Source organism: Drosophila ficusphila, unplaced genomic scaffold (assembly GCF_018152265.1).
Source record: "Drosophila ficusphila isolate 14025-0441.05 unplaced genomic scaffold, ASM1815226v1 contig_286, whole genome shotgun sequence".
In the NCBI taxonomy this organism is placed as follows: Eukaryota; Metazoa; Arthropoda; class Insecta; order Diptera; family Drosophilidae; genus Drosophila; species Drosophila ficusphila.
In genome coordinates, this window is record NW_025064189.1 from 4,483,300 (window position 1) to 4,507,531 (window position 24,232).

The 24,232-nt window shown below is 38.9% G+C and overlaps 2 protein-coding genes across 5 annotated transcripts in view; both read left to right on the plus strand.

The window, feature by feature from the left end:
- The window catches only part of LOC108089523 (four and a half LIM domains protein 2), a 69,380-nt gene that overhangs the window by 10,953 nt on the left and 34,195 nt on the right, over positions 1–24,232 (plus strand). Inside the window, exons 1-4 of one of the 4 annotated variants that reach the window (XM_043207768.1) lie at positions 16,175–16,250; positions 21,780–22,148; positions 22,576–22,952; positions 23,414–23,658. In XM_043207768.1, the coding sequence (XP_043063703.1) occupies positions 21,985–22,148; positions 22,576–22,952; positions 23,414–23,658 (786 nt within the window). In that variant the 5' untranslated portion in view covers positions 16,175–16,250; positions 21,780–21,984. Of the gene's footprint in view, positions 1–8,543; positions 8,630–11,898; positions 12,084–16,174; positions 16,251–21,779; positions 22,149–22,575; positions 22,953–23,413; positions 23,659–24,232 lie in introns of those variants that run through there. The other 3 variants (XM_043207767.1, XM_043207766.1, XM_043207765.1) reach the window with 3 other exon arrangements.
- Positions 1,363–3,471, plus strand: LOC108089522. Its single transcript, XM_017187848.2, has one exon. It carries the CDS (start codon positions 1,511–1,513, stop codon positions 3,125–3,127), a length of 1,617 nt encoding a protein of 538 aa, XP_017043337.1. The 5' UTR covers positions 1,363–1,510; the 3' UTR covers positions 3,128–3,471.

Here is a 24,232-nt window from a genome sequence, read left to right on the forward strand (position 1 = left end):
TCCAGAGATTCCAAAAGATAAAACCGGAAGAAAAATGGTTATAGGATCTTGCTATGTCTGCAATGCTTTGCCAATAAGAAGACGGCGAAAGACACGCAAGTCTTGTGCCAATTGTCGCCAACCTGTATGTGACAAACATTCAGTAAATCGTGTCCAGTGTGTTCAATGTAATTAATTATATTGCATGCATTTATAAAAATTTTATTCACTTTATTTCCTATGCTTTCCACTGTGGGTACCCGGGTACCCGGTTACTAATGAGGCGATGGCTGAAGTTTAAGCATAAAAAAATATAATAAAAAAAATATATATAAATTTAATGAACTCGCAACTAGCTTCCTTTTAAGTTAAAAAACGACGATTTAAGAGCTTAACATGAAATATTGAACTTGCTTTAAGCTTTTCACACAGATATACCGCGGGGGGTACCCGGGTACCCGGTTACTAACATAAGGGTTAATAAACATTTCACGTATTAGTGCCAAGTTGTTTAAATGCTTGAAAGTTAGTTATTCAAAGAAATATTATTGACCATTTAAAATTCTCATTTTAACATTACTTAAAAGGCTTTTTGTATAACAACAAATAAATCCAAATAAAGTTAAGATTTTTATGCATATGTAAACATTATTTGAGATTATTATTAGGGAAATAAAATGATAAATTATTGAATATTATTATTAAAGCTAAGAAAACAATACGAAAAATTAAAAATATACAGCTGTATTATTATAAATGGCAGCTATCAAATCAATTTTATTTATTTTACACCAATATATAACACTTTCCTGAAACTACCTTCTTTAAAAGATATACCTAAACAACTTTTACTGAGTATCCCATAATCGATTCTAAAATCGTAGCCAAGTTCTATTGATTGTGGTTATGTTTGCATGCCGGTGTAAACGCTAATTTGTTAAATGAGCTGTTGATGCCCGCTCGCGATGGCTAATTAGAGCGATTTCCGATGCATAAATTACGAACGCGACGCTTTTCCCAACTCCGATGCCGAATGGAAAAAGGTCTCATTTACATAATACCTTTGCATGTGTATGTGTGTGTGTGTTACACCCACACAGTCAGCTGGAGATGAACGCACACACACACATACTGGTACACTTATGGCCATAATACATAATGCCCGTGCAAGCGGCTCAAAGCGTGTGGAACGCGATGATGAGGTTAATACGCTAAATTGGTCAAAACAAACTGAGGCGGGCAAAGTCGAATGTCGAGGCAATAAGCGAGAGAGATGGCGACACTTTTCCAGAAAGAGACGGCATGCGAGCGGCTAAAAAGCTGTAGAAATTCTAGTGATCCGCGTAATAACTGAAGTTTTGGTGCTCAGTTGCTCAGCGGCAGTTGAAAGCGTCGGTTCGTGGATCGCAGATCGCAGATCGTGGATCGTGGATCGCGTCGCTCTTAGCCAAGGTTAATTAGCCAAGATCCGAGATTTAAAAATATATAAAAATTAATCAGAGAGGGAGCGAGGGAAAAGCGTGATCTAGTAATGTCGTTTTTTCGCAATATACGATCTTCGTTATCGTCTTCTTCGCGGGCCAAGAGTTCCCGCTCCTCATCGCGCGACACCACGCCAGTTCGCTCCGGATCTCGTCCAGCCAGCGTGATCAGTGGTGTGGGATCCCTGGGAACTACACACCGAAGGGATTCCACAACCAGTTCGACTTTGCAGCGAGGAGACACCTTCATACTACCCAATTCCGAGGAGGAAACGGGAAATGCCTCAAACACTTCCACGCTGGAAAAGAAATCCAAGAAGTCCAAGGTGTTTAGCAAGTTTAGTACCTTCACCAAGCGGAAGAAGACTCCCTCGCCGGAGGAGGTGGCCAGTTATGAGCACCATCCCAGTGACACGGCCACAAATACCTACTACAAGTGGCGCAGTGATGGAGCCGATCGCCTGCAGGACTACGATGCCCAGTCGGATCCCTTCAACTTCCTCTACGAACAGCACTCGAACCTGAGAACTCTTCAGTCTGGAGATTCTACTGGTGTCCATCGACAACCCAGCATAGGTTCGAACTCAAGTGGCAGCTTCGATTCATCCACCTATCGAAAGAGCAAAACACCCACGCATTTGAGGGAGCAACTGGAGCAGTTGAAAACCCACTCGAACGATGATCTCCTGGAGGATCAGCAGAGGGAGGAGGATGAGCGGGAGAAGTACAAGACAGTCACGATAAATAGCTTTAGGAAATCCTTCAGGGATCGCTTGCTGCAGCAGCAGAAGGAAACCCCTCATAATCCCGCCTGGTTCGTGGAAGTCCCCGCTCAACAGTCTAATGTGAAACCCCTGGAACGTCGTGAATCCAAAGAGAATCGTCCGGACTTCCTGGTCTTCGATAATGATAACTACCGTCCTCAGTCGCGTTCTCCCCTGAGGGATCGTCCTTCCCGGTCCGCCACTCGATCGCCAGTGAAACGGAATGAGACTTTCCGGGTGGCACAGCCTTCAGTTCGTCACTTATCTCCCTCGCCTGTGACCTCACCTGCTCCTTCGATACGAATCGAGATCAAGAACTCCATATCCCCGCATTCTCCAGGGAGATTTGTACCTGTGGGAGTGGCTAAACCGATGCCTACCACAGAGTATTATGCTCACAGATTGCTGGCCAACAGAACGGGGATAACGAGTCCCAGTCCCAGTCAAAATCACAGTCAAAATTCCACTCAAAACCCCAGATGGTATCGCCAGCAAAACTCACCCACCCGCTTGAATTTGGGTCACCAACATCATCAGCAGAATCTGAACCTCAATCAGCAGCAGAAGGGAGGAAGAACCCTGGTGCACATAGGATCGGATCAGGGTAAAGGATCAGGGGTTAACCCACCCACCAGAGGAAGGGCTCCCACGAGGGTTCAACTCTATGGCAACAAACCACAAAGTCGACAAAGTCAACCTGCAACCTACTTTGGTGGCCACTACAATGCCACAGCGAAAGTGAATCCCCGGGGAACGTCTTGTTCTTCCATTGGAGGTCCCACTGTATATTTAGGGCGTCGCGAACCACCACGTGCCACCACCACAAATATTAGCACCACCGCCCACATTGCCGCCCCCATTCCACGTCGCAATCGATCGCCGATCAAAATGCCCTGGCGGTAGGCGTTAACCGAATATACGAATATATATATATATATAGTATAGATATATATACGTACGACATGAATGGAGAATCAAGAATGAGTGGCTCTCATATATAGCAGTTCTTTCCAAAGTGACAATATCGATATTGCGTCATTATCGAAGCTGGAAACTCAGCTTTGCGAAAGTTTTTTTGTTTGCTTTATTTAACCCATCGATAATGGGCAAATATAAATGATTTATGTATCCATCAACCCAAACAATCCGAATCGTGTGTTGTGACTTTTTCTACGTAAAATTATTGTTAAGTAAATAATAAAAAAAAAGAAATAATAATAAACGACAACAGATAATGCATAATGTGAGACCCGCGGGGAATTTTTTACATTTTAATGGCTTTAACGAACCCGAAAAAGCACTTGGAACCTTTTATTACAGAGTGTTAATTGTCAGCTTGGAGTTGCCCCCAAAAAGAATACTCTGAACTTGTGTGTGCTCCAAAAAATGTAGTTAGTTCAACTGGAATACGGGCATATAGCATATGAACATATAGCTTTATGTCTGGTATGACTAACTGTGGAAATGGAAATGGAAACGAGCGAGCGTTACGTGACATGCATTAAATATGGTCAGCGGATTGGTCCGCCGATGGGGCGATGGGGTGTGGGGATTGCCTAGTTAGAAAGCAGCTGATGAGCTCCCGGCCATATTTGGTTTGGAACAAAATGTTTTCGTACCCGCACGCAAATTATGGAATAAATTGTCATGCCCAAAGGCCAAAACGAAAGGCGGCGGTGATGTCAACTGTGGTTCTGTTCAGATTTGATAAAGAAACTGAATATAAGAATTGTAGTTATCTGTATTAGAATTAAATGCTTAACTTTATTTATTAATATGAGATTCTAAAAGAATTTATTTTGTAAATGCACTAGAAGAAATCAAACTGGTAGTGAAATCATTTCTAGTTTATTAACAATTAATTTACCTTTCAAAATGTAGAAAAATTACCTGGAAATCCACTTAACAATTTCAGTTGATGCTGCCTCTAAATATAGATTGTTTTGATGACACGACAAATTTACTCTCCCGGTCGTTAAAATAATGACGTCCGTTCTATAAGCTTGGCTTCTATTTAATTTTTTTATAAGAAAGCAAAGTGCAAAGTTCCAAAATCAAGTATAAAGCTTGTACTTAATTTAATTTCCCATAAAAGCAGTGCAAAGTGCAAAATGTTAATTGTTAGAACAAAGAATCTTTTATCGAAATATCTTAAATGAATGTCATCTGATAATTCTATTATATTTTCTTGGCTTTCCTCAAGAGGTTAATCGCTTGAAATGGCCAACTCCGATTTCACTACCTGCATCCGTCTCTTGGCTGTCCGCTAATTAGTGGATCATTGCCCCAGTCTAACTTCGGCTTAACTCTCCGCACATTTCACTTTCTAATCTCCAGCAGCAACGAGGCCAGCAAAAACTCTTTTAGAGCCAAGATCGCAGAGACTTCTTTTGGGCAGTGCAAGTACAGCTTTTTATTTACTCAGCTAATTTAAAACTCAACTCCACGCATGATCTTGAACTAAATTAGTCGCAGTTGGCGACGCACTTTGTCTGACGAGATTTTCAGTTGCGTTAATGTTAACTAGAGTGTGAAAATCGCTGTGTTTAATGTAAGCTAATACGTAGATTAACCTTGCCTAAATGGCTGGGATCTTGGCGCTATTTTGCGTGGGTCTACGAACAGGTTGAATTCAGAGTTTGAATCATCATCATCGTTCGTTGGTTGTAAACAGCAGCCAGCTAATTCGTGATCGTTGGGTCGGAGGTTCCCTCGATTTTTACTCTTTTCTCGGAAACTTCACTTGCTCCGCCTGTGAATTTGTTAATTTGGTTTGTATTTTCGGTAATTTGCTTAAGTGTGTCGCTTTTTTTCGGGGTCTCTCTCCTTTATTTGGGTTGTGTTTTGCAATAAACAAACACTTACTGTTCTGTTGCTTGCGCTTTAAAAGAAATACTATATGCGAGAGTGTGTTTTTTTTTTATACTACGCATAGATTCATTTCCAAGTAACCGAAGACCGGTTTTCTGCTTTTTTTTTTTTGCTGTTTCTGTTTTTGCCGCCAACAGAGACGACGACCTACGGATTTTAATACCCTTTAGCGGTTTCTTTAGTCGAGGCATTTCGAGTTGCCATAAAAAAACTGCTAATCGGGGAAAACCAGTGAATGAAAAAAAAATGGAGAAAGAGACAAGTGTGTTTAATGGTTTTATTTTGTAAAGTATTCTAATGTTTAACAAGCTTTTATTGTATTTTCCGAGAATGGCAGTCATTTAATAGTAAATATGCAGATTAAGCTGCATATGCAATAAATGATTTAATTGAGAAAACCTCATGTTTGTATTAATATATTTTTACTGGTGTGAGTTTGGGATGAAAAACATTATTCAATTTATTTATATATTTCTCTAAAGGTAATTATGTAAATTAAACCGCATATGCAAAAGATTAAGCAATCAAGTTAATCCGATTTTATTATTTAAATAATATTGGTTTGAGTTTGCTCTGGAAAAAATGTATTTAATTTATTTATATCTTTCTTAACATATTAAAGAATTTAATTATAACATTGAAAGGGGTTTATATTATAATTTTCTTTTTTTTTTTAACCCTTGTACATATTGATATATCTGATTTTAACATTGCACTTGACAACAGTGCGTATGGGTATTTTTTACCAATCTCAAAATTTAATTGTATATATTGTACATATTGATAAATCTGATTTATACATTGTACTTGACAACAGTGCGTATGCGTATTTTTTTACCAATCACAAAATCGAATTGTATATATAGTATAGGTACTCCCAAGTCGAGTTGATTTTGGATTCGCTTCCATTTTACTGCAGACAAACAGTCAACAGCCGGTGGCATAACGTCATTGTTCGAAAATGTGGTGGCTGAACGAACTTTGATTCGGATTCGTATTCGGATCTGTGTATTTTCTAGATATTTTGCTATAAATTTCGCTCGACTGTGCCAGAAATTTGGCACCGAGTGGGAGTTCCCCGAGTGAGTGGGCTTCACAGAACTGGACTGGCGACCATTAGATCGAGATTTGTCTGCGCTAAATTTTACAAGACTCGAAGCCAAAAAAGGCAATTGCAGCATAATAATTCTCATAACGCAAAACCAAGTCAACTCATGTTTATTTATACAATAGATTATGGTAATTAAAAATGAAATTGGTTCACAGACGACAAAATCGTATATGACCTCATGGATTTTGGATTAGAGATTGGAGGAGGAATACAAATCGGTTGATCATCTGGGCATAACATTAAATCCGATTCGAAGAAATGTGTGTTTAATATCAGATTACGGCCATAACATTATGGGAAACTTTCGCCATCAAGGATTTATTGACATACCCATTCGTTTAATTGGCGACACATTAATCTCTGCACAGAGAGAAAAAGAGAAAAGAACCGTCAAAGTCAAAGCGGAAGACAAAGCGGCGAAGCGGCTAAGTGGAAATCAAACATTTGAACAACCGCGACCCAAGTTGCAACTTAATGCCAATAATATCCGCGCGTCAGGCGCAAATGTTTGCCCAGTCTGTCGTGTCCTAGTCCTCATCCTTATTCTCCTCCTCATCCCTCTCCTCATCCTCATGTTCGTCCTGGCTGTCGCATTCGTCCTTATCCCCCCGCCATTGTCTCTCCGGTATTTTATTCCGCCGCTTTGAACTGGGTCAGCATCGATTTTTGGCCAGCGACGTGTCACAATTATCGCTGCGATGGATTCGATGGCACCCAAATGGCTGCCCGGCTCAAAAAAAAAGGCCAGGAAAAATGGGTGTACTTTCGCCATCCGAATATTAGATACCTGTCGTCGTGTGCAATTTGGGAAATGTGTTGCCTGCCCCTTGAAAGTTATAGTTTCAAGGGTAGTTGGGATTTTTTTTTATCAAATTTTAACAAATCAGTAATTTACAAAATTATTTCATTTAGGGAGTTTTCTTTTGTCATCATACAAAAATAAAATTATATTTTTGTAATAATAAATATACGATTTATTAAACATACTTTCAACTGATAAGAAGAATTTTAACTCTATAAATAAAAATATACAACTTGTGCAGTTTACACGCCTGCTTTTTATTATTTGTGGGAAACTTTTGCAATTTATATAGACCTATTTGTTATATAACTACCCTAAAAAGCAGTATACCCTCAAAGTAAATCAGTAATAAAACCTAGTCGAGTGCACTGAGGCCAGCGGCGGACATCCTGAATATTAATGTGCCGACCCAAAGCTATGAAAAGTCAAGTCTCGTGTTTATTGGCAAGCGCTGAGGATTACACATAGCCGGCCGGAAAAGAAGGAAAACAATTTTTACTGCAGTCCTCGAATGGGGGGCACAAAAACAAAAACAAAAACAAAACCAAAGACAAAGGCAAGTTGGCCAAAAATGGAAGCGTGCCAAGTGCAATTTCTGTGTTTTGCTCCCTCTGTTTCTGTTTTGTTTGTTGGCCTGAACCGTCGTCGTCGTCGTGTATTTTTGGAACAAGTGCAACATCCACGGCGGTAACTGCAACATCCAATCCACGGCAACAGCAACTGCAACTGCCACAACCATATTCGCATTACCCCATTCCCTTCCCCTTCCCCTTTTTAAGCCTAACTTTTGGCATGTGGCATTGGTTGCGCCTCCGTTTTCTTTCGGCTCCGCGGCAGCTGGCCAACTGCAACTGCCATTGCCACCGCCATCCATTTGCATCCTCAGTCCGGCAATCCGGCAATTTTCAGATATGGCCTGAAGTACATGGAATTGTTTGGCGCAATGGCGCGTAAATGAGCCGGGCGCAAATTAAATTGTACAATCGTAAATCGGTTTTGTCTGGGCGCCTCGCCTCCATTTCCATTTGCCAATTTCAACATGTTTTTTAAATGTTTTAAAATGGGGGGAGTTTTTCCGAGAGTGTAATCACTGCAGTTGTTGGCAACGGACTTAAAATCTTCAGAAGTAAAAAGGAATAATTATCTAAATGCATTATACATTTGCTGGCTTTTAATTTTTTAATTAATTGGTTTTGTGCATGTTTTGGGAATAATAAATCACTCATCTTTTAAGGGACTTAAATTTATTTTTAATTATAAATATGTTGATAGCGGATTCAGTATTTTGTTGAAAAATAAACTATTATCTGGTTTGCCAGAATACTAATAATTCAAAAAGGATAAAGAAGCATATGACAAATAAATATGTCAGCATTAAGTGAACTAATTTATTAGGAGTGTACAATTTATTGTAGCAATTAATTTACGATTAAATATAAATATATTGGCGCATATTGGGGTTTATTCACATTTATTTATTGAGAGAGAATTTATACAAAAACATATATTAATTGTTTTTATTATCTATTTTCCAGGGTGCCATAATAAGAGAGGTTGATGATGGAGTGCGTTGCGAGCAATGTAAATCAGACTGTCCAGGCTTTGCAGCTCACGATTGGAGGTAAGAATGGCATTATCAGGTTAAATCATATCTTACAGTCAAGCTTTTTATATTTTTTTGAAGTTTACAAATAAAATTATCGAAACATAACTGTATAAAACATATAATAACTAAATTAACTGACTCGTCTTGGTTATAACCCAAAGTTATACTCACTTTTTGTGCCTTGACTGTGAAGCTTTCTTATAAAGCTTTTTGCTTCACAAGTGTAGTACCGTAGCACAGCCGATAGGTGGAGTCCGTTTGTATTTAAAAAAACAACGTTTCGTACTAAATCAACAAAATAAATAAAATAAAAAGTAATTAAAAACACAATAAATAAACAATAACAAAGTCAGCAATCTGTTTTAATAATATACCGCTATAAATTCATTTGGGGTGATTTAAACTCAACATTTTTAGACCATTTTCCTGTGTGGGTTCAGTTTTAGTGTATCTTGATAAATAAATTATGCGTCAGCGGTGCTAAAAACAGATAGACCTCCTCCCAAGCAGCAGGGAATCAGAATCAGGAAAAGGCCAAGAAAACCAGAAAGAAAATTGTGGTTCATAAACGCCTAAATAGAAAATACGCGAAAACCGCAAGTCAGTGGGAAAGGCGATTTGGCAGGGGTTCTATATCTCTCAATGGAATATATATAGCATCGATGACATCGGTGCAATGTGCATCGGATAATTACTGGCCGCAGCCTTAATTTATTGCCGCCTTGTGGCCGCGAACCAAATAAATATTTCCTCTGCGATTATTTTCATACTATTTATCATTGTAATTTGCGAAAGCCAAATAATACACTTGCCGAAATGAGCTCAACTTTGCTAGCTGGAATTATGCAATTAATTGCTGCATTTTATAATTCTCCACTTATGCAAATGGGGAAGCATTTCGCCAATCGGCTCCTGCGTTGAACCGCAAAAACCATTTCAAATTACGCCATTAATTTGTGAACTCAACCGAATGTCCGAATGTCCGATTGTCTGTCTGTCTGTTTGTCGTCTCCTTTGTCTAACTGCGGTTGTGTTTTCTATTTGTGTTTCGTTTTGATGCTGGCCGCACGCCAATTCTATTTCATGATTTATGGGGCGTATACGTGATACACTTTCCATGAGGAAAGTTTCAAATTCATAGCTTTTAAATTTTTATTCAAATAAAATATCATTTTTAATTTAATTTTTTTTTAAATATACATTTTCTACTCTGCAAATCTGATTTTAAATGTTTTAATATTTAAATAATAAACAATCAAAAAAAAATAGAGTATTTTCAATTCATCATGTTTACCTTTTAAATGTATTCTTCAATTACTTTAACATTGCCTGATTGGATTTGTTTGCTTTCGGCATTTAAAAAGTATTATTCGGCTAAAAGCGACTAAAATATCTGTTTTTGCTTTTGGGATTTATGTTTTTATGTGCATTTTTTGTGGGGTAGTAAATTAAAATTTAAAATTTCTTTAACCAAACAACTTGAACCGAAATACTCACGACGCCTAAACTATAAAAAAAAGATATTTGGAAAAGTTCCCATTTCCAAATAAAATGTAGGTAATTTTTAATGATCGTGTTATTAAATTCGTGTGATGAAAACATAGATCACGCCGGAAACATTTATGGTGTGAAAATAAACACTGTGGCAAATGTAGATGGAACTTTCAAAAAATAAAAATATAAATGTAAAATATTTATATGGGATTGGTAATTGAAAAACATAAATGCTCAGTAGCAAAATTAATATATGCGATTAAGACCTGTTAATTCAGGCATTTAGATTAATAATTGCATTGAGTAATTCGTCGTTAGGGTGTTGATATTTTTTAATTGGTTGATGATGATTCTAAAAAGGTGTTGTGTAAGCTTAAATAATTAGTCAACGACAAAGGTGATAATGAACTAAGTAAGTAATCATTTTCATGCTTTAGTGAGTGCATTAAACCCAATTATTCCCCTTGAAAAACCTTCGCCTCGTTACAATTCGATTTCTCCCACCGCAGCGGCAATTATTAAATAATTAAAAACCTTGACTTGATTTTTTAGATTTACCAAAGGGTTCACCGCATTCTTTTAGAAATTCTGATTGAATTGATTGCGATATTATGTGGATTCTTCAATCAAATGACGATTCCGCTGCGGTTGCTACATCAATTTTCTTGGTTCAGCTCAAGTTCAAGCTTTCGACCGACGCGTGCAGTTTTTTTATGACTCTTTTATTTTTTTTTTTAGGGCTTATACTTGAGCAATAAACTTCGACATTGACTGACTTACCGACTGACTGACTGATTGACCGACTGACTGACTGACTGACTAACTGAACGACTGACGATCGGGGTTGAGCTCGTGTTGGTTTTATATGTATTATGCATTGACGATCTCTCTAACAGCCGCGTGCTCGTTTCGAGTTTGCCGATTTATTTTTTTTTCGTATTTGTATTGTTTTTTTCGTGCTCCGAGACGAGCTCAAATTGCATTGTTTAACTGTTAAAACAGTTGTTACTCAGTGGCCCACACGATCGGGCTGTGTCACAGAGCGTATGAATATTCAAGTTAAATTTATAAGAAAATATTGTAAAAATACACAAGGAGGTGGAGCGAAGAGCACGCGATGTGTCAGCACCTTATCGACTTTGAATTTTCTCTCTTTTCCACGGCGAGTGTTTGCCCAAACGTCAATTGCTCTTATCAAAATCAAAATCTTTTTCGTGCAACGCATCGTACAGTCTGTTAAAATATATAAAGTATGACGGTGTCTAAAGGGATCGGAAAACTTAATCAGCGGGCCTAAAGTCTGGAAAATTATAAAATTCTGCAGTAACAAAAATTTTTTTCTAACATTTTTATCAATGTAAATATAAATTTATACAAATAAAAATAGAACTTGTAAAATAATTTACAAAATCAAGTACAGTTTCCCATAATAAATAATACAAAGTTGTATATAATTTATTAAATAAGCATAAAGTAACATTGCAAAGATCTTATCTTTAAAGTAATTTATCAAAGCACTTTGCCAACGCCTTAGAATTATGTTACATCCATGCTATACATTTTAAAATTTAAATATTCATAATTATTTGTGTGAAGTAGAGTTACAAGCTTCCCTGCTTAATTATATGTGCAATGTATGTGCATATCTTAAAACGGCCTTAAAGTTGTGAAACCCGCTGTGCGAAGAGGCAGCCAAGTTGAAAACGCTTTTGACAGCCCATGTGCCCTCGATTGTTTGTGTTTTTTTGTAAAGTTAAGTTGCGTGCCCAAGTCGGAGCTAAAACTGAAGTTAAAGTTTAAACAATATGCTGTTGAAGGTGCGTCCGAGTGACGTCTTCCAAGTGCAACCGAAAGTGGTGAAGAAGCAGCCAAAGTTTCCCACCCGCGAACGCCACATGGCCATTCGGCGAAAAAAGTCCAATGCCATGGTCACGAACACGTCGGAAAATACAGCAAGGTGTCCGGAGCAACAATGGTGAGCATGGAAAATGGGGGAAAATGGAGGGAACATTGTGGGAATAAAGGAAGGAAGGGAGGAAAGGGGGAAAGATCTGCCGTTTCAGCTATTTATGAGTTATTGAGGTGGTAATTATCGGCTAATGGATTGCCCCGCGGCCCAACAAAGTATTTTAATTGGGCATCAATCTTTTGGCACTTGCCGCCGGCGAAGAAAAGGCCAAGAACAACATGGGCAACTCAGATAAATTCCACTTTGGTTTTGGCATTTCTTCTTCTCGTTCTCGGCTGCTGTTTTGCATAAGTTCACACTCTGCGGTATCAGATTTTAACGGCATCCCATTTAACCGGCAAGAAGTATCTGCCGAAAGAGCCAAATCAAATTAAAGAATTCAATTTAATTAAATACGATTGCGTATCTTTAGGGTTGAAATGCTATTGATGGAATACTAAGTGGAATTCTGGATTACGCTTTTTATAAAAATAGCTTAGAGGCTTAGAACAAAATTAATCAATACAGTACAATGTTATTTAAGTACCAATTAGATTTGTGGGAAACAAAAAACCCACTCGAATTATATAAAAAGAAAAGTACAATTTTGCTTTTTTTTTTAAATATTCTGTAGCCCAACTTTCCACCTAAAAAAATACAAATAGGTTATGCAAAACCCACGAGATCTTCCCCATAAATAACCCGCCTTGCCCCACGTGAGATGCCTTTTCGACCGAAACGCGATTGGCGAACCATTTTTTTTTTGACAACAAAGCAATTTGGAACATTTGCCGGCCAAAGGCAAAGGCCAGCGTAAAAGTCGAAATAGTGACGAATGATCATTGTACTTGGGTTGGGGCAACAATAAACATTGGGAAAACGAGCCAAAGGCGAATTATTTGTGTGTTTACTTAATGTGACGCTGGCATTAACGTGAATTTCCACGAATCAAAGCAAACGTCAAAGCCTTAGAAATACTATATAGTATGTTATGTGTACAAGAAATAAATAAATAGATTCCATTAAAAAGTAAGACGGCATTTGTAGCAACCTTTTAGAGGAAAAAGAAAAAGCATCGAATGTAGAAAGATGGCCTTAATGGGTCGCCATTCGAGCCATTTACACCTGCGGCCAGCGACAAAAGCCAAATGTAGCCGGCAGATACATGTATCCATCCACAGCATCTGTAGCTGTATCTCTGTATCTTTATATCTCTGTATCTGTATCTCCTTTTAACCGAACAACGCAATGAAATGTAATTTCCTTTTGGCTGTTTTTGCGTGTTCGTGTAATTAAAAGCAACAAACGACAGGCTCGTGCATCAAAAGGTGGCTCTGATGGGTGGGTTAATAAACAAACAAACAAACAAGCAGCCAGCCAGGTTTCTCCCACAGCTGTTTACCTGCCCCCGAGTGCCGATGATAAATGGGCCGAGTTATGCCCAATTGCATCTGCATGTGCACTTAATATTGGCTTTTGAATGGGAAATCCGAATGGACCTCATGCGGGCTGAATGGGCATGTTAATTTATTTAAAAAGACTGATATGGCCAAATGAAAAGTATTTTCAAATTAAAGAGGATTAAGATATCTTCACTGTTTTTGTGTTAACACTCGTTTATATTGAGGAGTTATTCAGTTCTACAATTCGACATTCTGCTTTCAAAGATACAAGTGATTTAATCTTGTGCCTCCAAAGATTATATTATGCATTTATCTCTCTCTTCAAAGACTTTTATTACTTAAATACTTATACTTTAGCTGCAAGGCAAAAACTTTAGATAAGATCACGTGCTGCATGCGAACGATGCGCGTATTTAGCCGTAATCGATGTGCTGCCAAAAGAAGATACATTATCCGGATACATTGAAAACATTGGCTATGCACTTCGGCGAGTTGTTCCGGCGCTTTAGCTTGGGCCGACTCGGTGTCCATTAATCAGCCGCCTCGCCAAAGTCACGTTTTGCATTTCGCCAGTGAATGTGTGTGTATAGTATCTTTGTATCTGCGAGACAGCTCGTGTGTGGCTGTGGATACACTTAATGCGGCTGCTTATCAAGTTGACAGACATTGCGGCGACACCGCCGCAGAAACTACCTGGATGTGCTGGATGTGGAACCTGGACTTTCGTGAGCCTCTAATTAAGTGGTTTCCAGCTGGAGCCTGAACTTTGTCGGGCCAACGTTGCTCATCAATCTTGCCGACGAATATAGATACAGATACAAAGATACTAACATAGATGCAAATACAGACGTCAATTGAGGGGACATTAGTTGCCTGATTTTATTGTACAATTCAGCAAATTAATCATTAAAATTTACGATTAAGCGAGGGGAAAAAATCTTCATAAATTACGGACGACATTGCGACCGAGATGGGTGTGTTGACTCTTTTCGTGCCTGTGCGCCATGAATGAAAACACTTGGCCACACCAATCAAACGGTTCCACTCCCCCTCTCATCCGCCTTTGGGCACACCATCCCACCCACTCAAAGGCTTTGTGTATTTTTAGTGCAAATACACAAATTTGACCAAGTGCCGCTAACAGAAGCGAGCAAAGCGAATCCAATGGCATCATAATATTATTAAAGCAGTTGCGTAGTCCTAAATTGTGCTTCGAGGGGCTGTTGTTCAAGAAAACATCGCCCAAATGATTTAATAACAACTGTATCTCTTCAATCAAGGTGAATTCCTAGAAAAAATAAATAAAGAGCTGGTAATTTGAATATTATTTGGTTTATTTTCAATTTAGGTTTGACCATATCCAGAACCACAGGGAAAACAATATTTTCTTTATAACATGCTGAAAGCATAATTTATGCTGATTCAAATTACATTTCAATATACGGGTATTCTCCCAAACTTTATTTTCTTTATAAAAATTGAAATTCTTTACAGCAAGGTTAAATGTCAAATAGTCCTTTTAAAAGATTATCAATTTATGCCCCAATTTATGATGGTTTTTAAATAAGTTTATGGATCCAAAAACATGTAAATAAAACATGAATATACATATTTTTATACTCTTTGACCATCGCAGCCCCCACAATTTTCCGTGCGACTACGTCCTTTGACATTTTATGGCCCATTTGTGCTGGCTTTATGGATTCTGTCCAGCTTACCCCTCTTGCCACCGCCAACGACAGTTGGCCTTTTAGCTAGTTGCGTTCTCTGCTTATAAATAATTGCAGTTCGGAATTTGTTTCATGTCTGCTCCCTGCTACATGTGGCAATCAAAGTCAAAGTGTGGAAAAATGTCGCAGACGCTTTTGATAAATGGATGGGGCCATTGGGACGGCGGAGGGTTGGAGGGTCGGTCATCCAATACGACCTTGACCGCCTTCCGGGGGAAGAAAGCCAGAAGGTGCATATGCTTGGTTTAAATTTCGAGTAATAAGTGCAGGGACCGTTGGCCATTAATTTGCCGGAATTGCCCTAGCGCCCTCCGGTCGTTTTCGCCCATTTCCCCCTCACTTCCTCCCCCCCGAAAAACCCACTATCTAAGCGCTTCGCCAGCCAAGCGCACTACCTGTTGACTCATTAACTTAGGTTAGGGAACACAGAGTTTTAAATAAATTTAGAAATTAAATAAACTAGCTGACTAAAATCCCATTCATTAATATTATCCTGTACATATTTTAATAAATAAATATTAAATCTTATCAAGCGAAATGTTCTTTCAAATGTTCTTTGTAGTTTTACTCCAATATCTGTTTTATTTCTCTGCTTAATTTTCTCAGTGTTGGAGTTGCAACTCCCACTACATTGTCACTCCAAACCCATGTATGTGTGTATTTGTGTGTTAATGAAGAGCGCCATAAAAATCCGATGCAATGCATGGCTAATAAGCGGTTCTTGCGGCTCCCTTCACTCCCTCTCACTCCCTTTCCCCCTTTCGCCCCCACGATTGCAGCAGAGCACACTTGTGCCGTGTCATTATCGCTCCCTCACCTATGGGGAGCACGCCTCCCACCTCTCTTACTATACCGCTCCCCGCCTCACCTCTCTCGTTAACAGCTTCATTCTTCGTTCGGCAGCTTCGTGCGTTTATGCTGAGCTTCGGCTGCCGACCGCAGCGCGCAGACAGCGACGCCGACGCAGCAGCGTTCAGTTAGAATTTGATTGTGTAGCAGTGCGGTTGCTGGCGTTTCTCTCTCGCGACTTGCGCGCGTTTCGCACGCGTTTTCATCAGTCGGTATTGCGGTGTTTGTGGAATAAATTTAAAATAAATTTAATTAAATTTAATTGCACCTTTTTTCGTATACTCACCTCTTGACTTGGCCATTGACTTGCTGGAGGCCTGACGTCGGTGCGCGAATATTTGCTCGATCTGAAGTGTTAAACATTTATTTGATTCGTAAACAAAACAAAATGCCACGATTTGTTTACATTCTGCAGTGCGGTTTCTGGTTCTTTTATTATTATTACCAAAATATGCAAATGTCAATTACGGGAATTAAAATAAATCGCACCGAAGAGAAGAATTTGTTCCTTTGGGTTAAACATTTTTGGCTTGCCCCAAAATGAGTCAGTTTGGATTTACTCCCCCGCCTTTCTTTTTTTAATTTTACCCCACACATTGACATTTGTTTTCCTTTTTCCCTTTTTCCACGGCCCATTGCGCTTTTCTCAATTTTGTAACACATTGTGACCAGATTTCGCGGAACTGTAAGCCAGGGAAAATTTTTTGCATCAGTGCTGAGTGATAAATGTTTGTGCGATGTGATCTTCAACCGTAATAGTTCCCGGGAATCCGGAGACTTTTTCCACCATTTCACTGATCCAGCTTTTTGGGTCACGCTGACAGCTCAATGGGTTAATGGGAGGTTTATTCTCGCTAGATTGATGAGACAATAAAGTGAAGATGATTGTGGACTAGCCCCACACAAGCACACATACTCGCATTATAAATCATAATAAATAACAGAATATTAACGGTGGTAAATCAAGTAAACAAAGTAACTGGGTAATGAGGTGTTTGCCCTGCGATCGTTCAGATTGATAGTGAGTTCTTAGGGGCAAAAGAAGAACAGAGCTATCAGTTCTTTTATAATAGAAGTTCTTTTATGGTGCCTTACCTAAGTGTTATCTGTATATTTGATTAGCAACCCATAAAACCTTTGGGTAAAGAAATTTCAGTTCACATTAGACAATTTTTATTGTATTTAAATTGCTTTTAATATAATTTTCATTTTTATTAAACCTTCAGAATGTTTTTGTTTTATAAACTGGATTTGTTTTTCTAGCTTTATTAAGTTCAAAATGCAATCTCCTTAAATATTTATAATATTTACCTACCTTTATTTAACCTACTTTTTCGCCTAATAAATATTATACAATTTCCTGTTGTCTCGCTGGCGTATTTCCCTTTGGAAATCGTATTGGCTTAGTCGTGATTTATGCAGCGACATTTGCGGTTCATCTCTGTGGGAACCCCCGCAAGGTTGTAATAATTCACAATGCAATTTGTTGCTAAAGAATATTCCATCTGCCTTCTGTCCGGTTGCCCCAACAGCTTTGAGTTTAACCCCGTGCTCGTAAATATCAACTAAGCTCTGCTCGCAAATGGGAAAAAAAAGGGGAGGCGTTTTTCCGGAAGGGGGAGGAAGAGGGCGAAAGGGGGTTGTGCATACTGAAGTGCATATGTTAATTATCCCACCTGTCCAATGATAGTGAGGCAGCAGTCGGGAAGCAGCGGGACGGAGGGGCTATCACAACTCACTGATTCAATTAGCGGTGGCCATACGCACATAACCCGTATTTAAGAATACACATAGAGAAAAAAGCCACTAAAATACCGGTTTTTTTAATTGTATTTTTCATGGTTATTCATGGTGTAATCTGCTTATAATGTAAAATACATTTTAAGACTAATTAATTATTTAATGATTAATTAGGGGCTTAAGATTTTATCAGATGTTGACCGGAAATTGTATTTTATTTGTTAGAAATAAACAGCAAACCAACTTCCTTTAAATTTTTCTCACTGTAAGTGATGCAAGTGAAAAAATGATATTGTATTGATTTAATTTGGTATAAATACTTTTATGGTATGAATATATTTATGTTAAAAAAAAAGCGTTATATGTGTTCTATTGTAGTATTTTTCTCAGTGCAGCTTTAGACGAGAGGGGGCACATAACTATACTTTACTTTATATAGGGCAATCTGAGCGTCCAACAGTAAAGTGCATTGTTCTGTTGTTGTTGGGGTAATCGCATTAAAAGTCGTTTAATCGAAAGCGAAAAAGAGAACTATACTTTCCCCCCTTCAGCCACCTTACCTTGAGTTCAGTGGGTGGCAGTGGGCGTGGATGGGCGGGATGTGAAACTAGGGGGCGTGGCAACTGGGACCACAGCTCATAATTGAGATTTGTTGCACTCCAACGTTGACTTTTATGCGAGAGCCTTTATTGTTTATTGTTTACAGCGGCAACATGTTAGTGCAATTACTGCGGAAAATTGGATTTCCTTTCCTGCGGAAAAGCCCTCTTGCTAGATGGGAGGTTTTAGCGCTCTGGGTTTCGCTTTTCGGGAGGTGGCACAAGCAAATTGTTGGTCAAACAATGCTGATTGCTCTCCCGCCGCCGAAAATGGAACGACAGTCGGAAGGATATAGGAAAATTTGCGGGGGAGGAGTGGAAAGCGATGGCACAGGGAGCGTAGCCCCAAAACTTTTCCAATTGCGGTTGCCGCACGGCGCTTGTCTCTCTATAAACGAAAGTGACTTTGGGGCTTATCAATTGTAATTGTGGGTCCGGGTTACCTACCCCCACTTCCCCACTTTCCCCTCCCCTCCCCCTTCTCCTGCGACTCCCATCGCGAAATGCGAAATGCTGCGGGGCCTAACAAGAAAAGTTGTCGCCGAGTTTGAATGTCTATCTGTGCGAGAGTTTGTTTTCAGCATACAGTAATTGACAGAAATCTATAGCTCTGAAGTAGATACTGCATAAACAAATCCTAGTCCAGAAATAGATCACAACTTTACCAATTTAAATATGTCAGTAATTTAGAAAATGCTCAGTTGCGAACAAAAAGATTTAAATTATTAACACTTTACTAAAATTACATGACATAATTATTATTAAAACTTACATTAATGGTATTATAAATTACATTAAAGTACATTTTCAAATTGCTATTAAATTTGTGAGTGCAATGTCACCGAATCTGTATAAAAAGAAATTGTACTTTTTATTAGTTGAATAAGTAAATATCGTTAATTTACAATTTGTTCATTGACTATATTGTAATAAAAGTTTTAATGTTAAGATATTGTGGTTACATTTTCTTAGACATTGCCAATAATTTTGTTACGTTTTCCAATTTAAAATGATATTGAATAGCTCTGTTGAGCGCCAAAGTCATTAAATTATTAAAATCGTAAAGTCATTGCTCAATACTCCAGCTCGAAACCCTTTAACCTTTTTCATCGGTTATGACTCGCACTGTAGTAAACTTTTAGCTTTTAATTACATTTATCTGGGAAAAGTTTCGGCCCCGAAACTAGTTTTATTTGTTTTCATACGCATTTCTGTTGATTGTACACCACACGATATCAGTTATTGTTATATTATGATGCTCTTTTTTTGTTCATTGCCCGTTTCAATTAAACACAAATCTGCCAGATGGCAAAACGCAGAGCATTCGCTTTTTGGCGTCTGCTTTTTGATATGACAAAAAAGTCGCGTCAGTACAGCTGAGACAACTCTAATCTGAAATGAACACGTTTTAATGGCATTTTAATTGTTTATTCAGCGATAACGCTGCGCATCTCTTCTCGACTGAAAAATGAAAGCAAACAGGGAGATACAACAGATACTTCTATATAGATAACGAACGATGTTGGGAGAACAGGAATAATTGTTGGCCATATTAGCACATATGGCCCGCATTGGTGCATTGTCAGCTATCTCAAACAAATGTGTTTTCCCCAAGGTCCCAAAAACCGAACTGAATTAAAAGTCTGAGTTCCCCCACTCAGCTGCGGGCATTCTAAATTCATTTCAGTACTTAATTTTAGATTCTGCCCGTGTGATCTATCTGTACTTGGAAATCTGTCAAATTGAATTTGTTTCTACATCAATTACGGGAAATGACATTTCCGAAGGAAAATTTTCTTCTTTATGCGTTCAGATTTTTGTTTCAATGCAAAACTGATTAGTTGTTCCATTTCTTGATTTATTTTGGTTTTGTAAAATCTATTTCCGTTATAATTAATCTATGACCAAATACAAATAATTTTGTTGATTGCTTCCTCAATTGATAAATTAGTGATAAAACTTGTATTTGTATTAAGAAAGATAACAACCCAAAACAGACATTTTTCTACCCTCAATATTACGTTTTTTCCACTGAAATCTTATCACTGTTTCTGAGTAGCCCACTTAATTTTAGAGTGTTCCTCATGTTCCTCTGGACTCGCAAAATGTAAACATAAAGTGGACTAGATACTCGTATGTAGATCTTGATAGAACCTACACTTTGTGTGTCATAGGTACATGACTCACTCACTTTTGCTCGCATTAAATTATTCAATTTATTTGCATTACCTGGGACAAATCCCCTCTGGCCAGTAAAATCAAAACCTGTTGAGCTTTTCCGCATCAAAGTCGTGAGCAATTAGCAAACAGTTCCTCATTTTCCCGAACAAGACCATAATGGGACAACTGACATTTCAAAACCATATACCACATATACTATATAGTATATAGCATATACCCTCCGTTTGAAGGAACCATTTGGACAATCGCCAACCCTGTTTCCATTTGGTTTCCATTTAGGTGGAAGAACTCACATCGGCTTATCTTACTTTGAACGCTAACGCAGTTTGGCCTCCGTCGATGATTGAGCAAATGGAATTTGGCAATTTCGGTTTTGGGTTTTCGGTTTTTCGTTTCCAGTTCCCAGCTCCCAGTTCTGAGTTCCCCAGTTGCCCCACTGATGACATCACACACGTTGATGGCTGGTGGCCAATCCTACCCAGGAGTTGTGCGTGTGTGTGTGGGTATGCGTGTGTATATGTGTGTGTGTATTGTGGGGGGTAGAGACCTTTATTAATCTTATCAAAAGATGCTTTTCTACCTTTTATTTTATTTCATTGCTTGGGGCGTTTTTATTTTCGTTAAATGTCAGCCAAACGGGCAGCCCCATAATCGTGAGCTTATTTCACTTGTATTTCTGTTTAATAATTTACTGGGAAAAAGGGAGCTCATATATCATAATTTCAAATTTTGGGGTCGCAAACAGTAAAAATGGTTTTGCCATGAAAAGTGTTTGAAGGGGAGTTATTTAATCGCAGGTGTTTTGTAGAAGCTTGTTTCCAAAATAAAATTTATTAAAAAAGCATGCTGAATTGTTCACCTTCTTAAAATGACAAATTCCCTTTTAAGGCTGATTCATAATCTAATTCCTGACTTTCTGTGTATTTATATCGTGTTTACGCACAATTCCGCAGGTGTGGGCGTATTTATGATTGCGATTATTTTGCTTGTAGCCCTAATTGAAAAATAAGTAAACAAGCAATTATAGAAATTCCCAGTCTGCAGAATTCCTCTCTTGAGTAAAATGAAATTCTCCCATAGTAAACAAATCGTAGCAGAACAAAGGTCAGATAAGCACTTTAATCAAAATGTCAATGAGCAAATAACGCAGACCGACGTGCCGAATGAAAGGTGATTTAACCTAAACCGCGAGTTTCTCCTCTTTTTTATTTTTTCGTGGAGGTGGCAGAGCGAATCACCAAAGAAGAACCGACAAATTGTGCAAAGTCAGGCAACAAGAAAAGATATTTAACCATAAACACATGAAAGCCAAGTTCATTAAGACAAGCGGTAACAGTAATAGAAATAAAAAGAAGCAAAAGCAGATAAAGATACAGATAAAGACCCAAAAACCCCCAGTTCAAAGTGCGGCTAAAAGTGGCGTAAGATGGTGAAAATGCTCGATCTGGACCGTCACGCAGAGTGCCCACTGTGGGCGGCACTGGCCTCCTCGGATGTTCCGTGGACGGGAATGGATTACGCCTGCCTCAACGTGCTCAGTATCTACTGCAAAGTATTCGATAGGAAGGAAATATACGATCTCATCGTGAGGTAAGGTCTCGCCGGGGTTCGCAAAGCTGCCGCCGGATGGCGCCACCCGCGCACAGCAAAACGAAGCTGCGCACAGTGGAAAATATTAACAATTTTGCAATTACAAACAATAAATGAATACGGTGTAAAATATAAAATGACTATTGTATGTTCATTCATGTGTAGTGAAAAATATTTTAATTTATTTGTTCCCTTAAGTGAATTTTAAAAAGTATCATTACAATATCAATATCACAAAGTATCAATAACAATTATTGCTGAAGTTTAAGCAGGTTAAAAGTAATGCTGAATAGGTTTTGAAAACATCTCAGTAAATATAAAAGAAATTCAAATTTATTAAAGGTTATTTGAATCCATTTTTTAATTTTTCAGTTAAGTTGGGATTCGAATTAAATTTTAAATCTTCCCTTTTCTTCTTTGATTCCAGGAAAACCTGCCAATCCTGCAAATGTCCTCGCGAAGCGCATGCCATCTACCAGCAACAGACGACCAACGTGCACGAGCGGCTCGGCTTCAAGCTGGTCTCTCCAGCGGATTCAGGGGTGGAGGCACGGGATCTGGGATTCACGTGGGTTCCTCCCGGAGTGAGGGCCTCGTCGCGGATCAACCGGTACTTCGAGCAGCTGCCAGAGGAAGTGGTTCCTAGATTGGGCAGCGAGGGAGCCTGCAGTCGGGAGCGCCAGATCTCGTACCAGCTGCCCAAACAGGACCTCTCGCTGGAGCACTGCAAGCACCTGGAGGTGCAGCACGAGGCCTCCTTCGAGGACTTTGTGACGGCGCGGAACGAGATCGCGCTGGATATAGGTGAGTTATATATCCGATTATAATATAGGAAGTTAGTTAAATAGTTTATTTAAATATTTATCTCAGACCTCCTAAAAGTTAGTAAACTTCCTGTTTACCATTTTTCGATTTCTTTCAATATCAAATCTCCAAGAACATTTATAAAATAAAATTTACCATTTTAACAATAGCAAGCAATTAAAAGTTGTAATATAAAACCAGAAATGAGAAACAAAATATTAAAAAGTAAAAAACTTAAATGAGATTATAGCAATATGTTTTCTATGCCCAATTCATGTCCAACTATTTGATTGATCCTTTTAGTATTCAGGTACTGATATTCAAGTACTGATAAAAAAGTCAACATATGTTGCTACCCTCAAAACCAAATTCCTACTTTGCTTAAGTTTTAATTCCCTAAGAGTAACCCCGCCCAAATGAACCCAACTGATTGCGTTTTGCATTATCCTCCGGGTGAATAGCCTACATCAAGGATGCCCCCTACGATGAGCATTGTGCGCACTGTGATAACGAGATAGCCACCGGCGAGTTGGTGGTGGCGGCTCCCAAGTTCGTGGAGAGCGTGATGTGGCACCCGAAGTGCTTCACCTGCAGCACCTGCAACTCGCTGCTGGTGGACCTGACGTACTGCGTCCACGACGACAAAATCTACTGCGAGCGCCACTATGCGGAAATGCTGAAGCCCCGTTGCGCCGGCTGTGATGAGGTGAGTCCCCAGCCTACAGTTCCCATTTTCTATATATCCCTCGATCCCTAATTGAAAATTATTGTGTGGCACACTTTGGGGCGCTTTCCAGCGATATTATCTGTGTGTGTGTGTGTGTGTGTCATTTCCCAACTGAAAGTGTGTCCGTGTGAGAAGTGAGTGCCCACTGTCACGGGTTCTGGTTTTTATCGCCCGCCTCACGCAGTTCGAGTTTATTGCGTAGGTGCGGCTCTTGGCCCTTTCCAAAGGTTATGGCATTTTCATTGAACTTCACTTTGGAACTGGTGGAAACTTGGGGGCAATCCTCCGGCTCCTCGATGCAGCGACTTGGCGATTGTGGTGGCAACAAAGCGGCGAAGGCAGTTCATTGGCAGCACTGGCTGTTGACGCGTTGTCATCCGTCGAGCGGAAGTTCATTGCGATTGAGCCGGAAGTTTGATTGAGCGTCAATCGGTTGAGGTCAGAGGTTGCTAAAATCACTGAAAGTGGGTATCGGTTATTTAAAATAATAAATAAATATAATAAAAAATATTTGAGCTGTGGAATTAAATGTGTGAAAAAAATTAATTCAAAA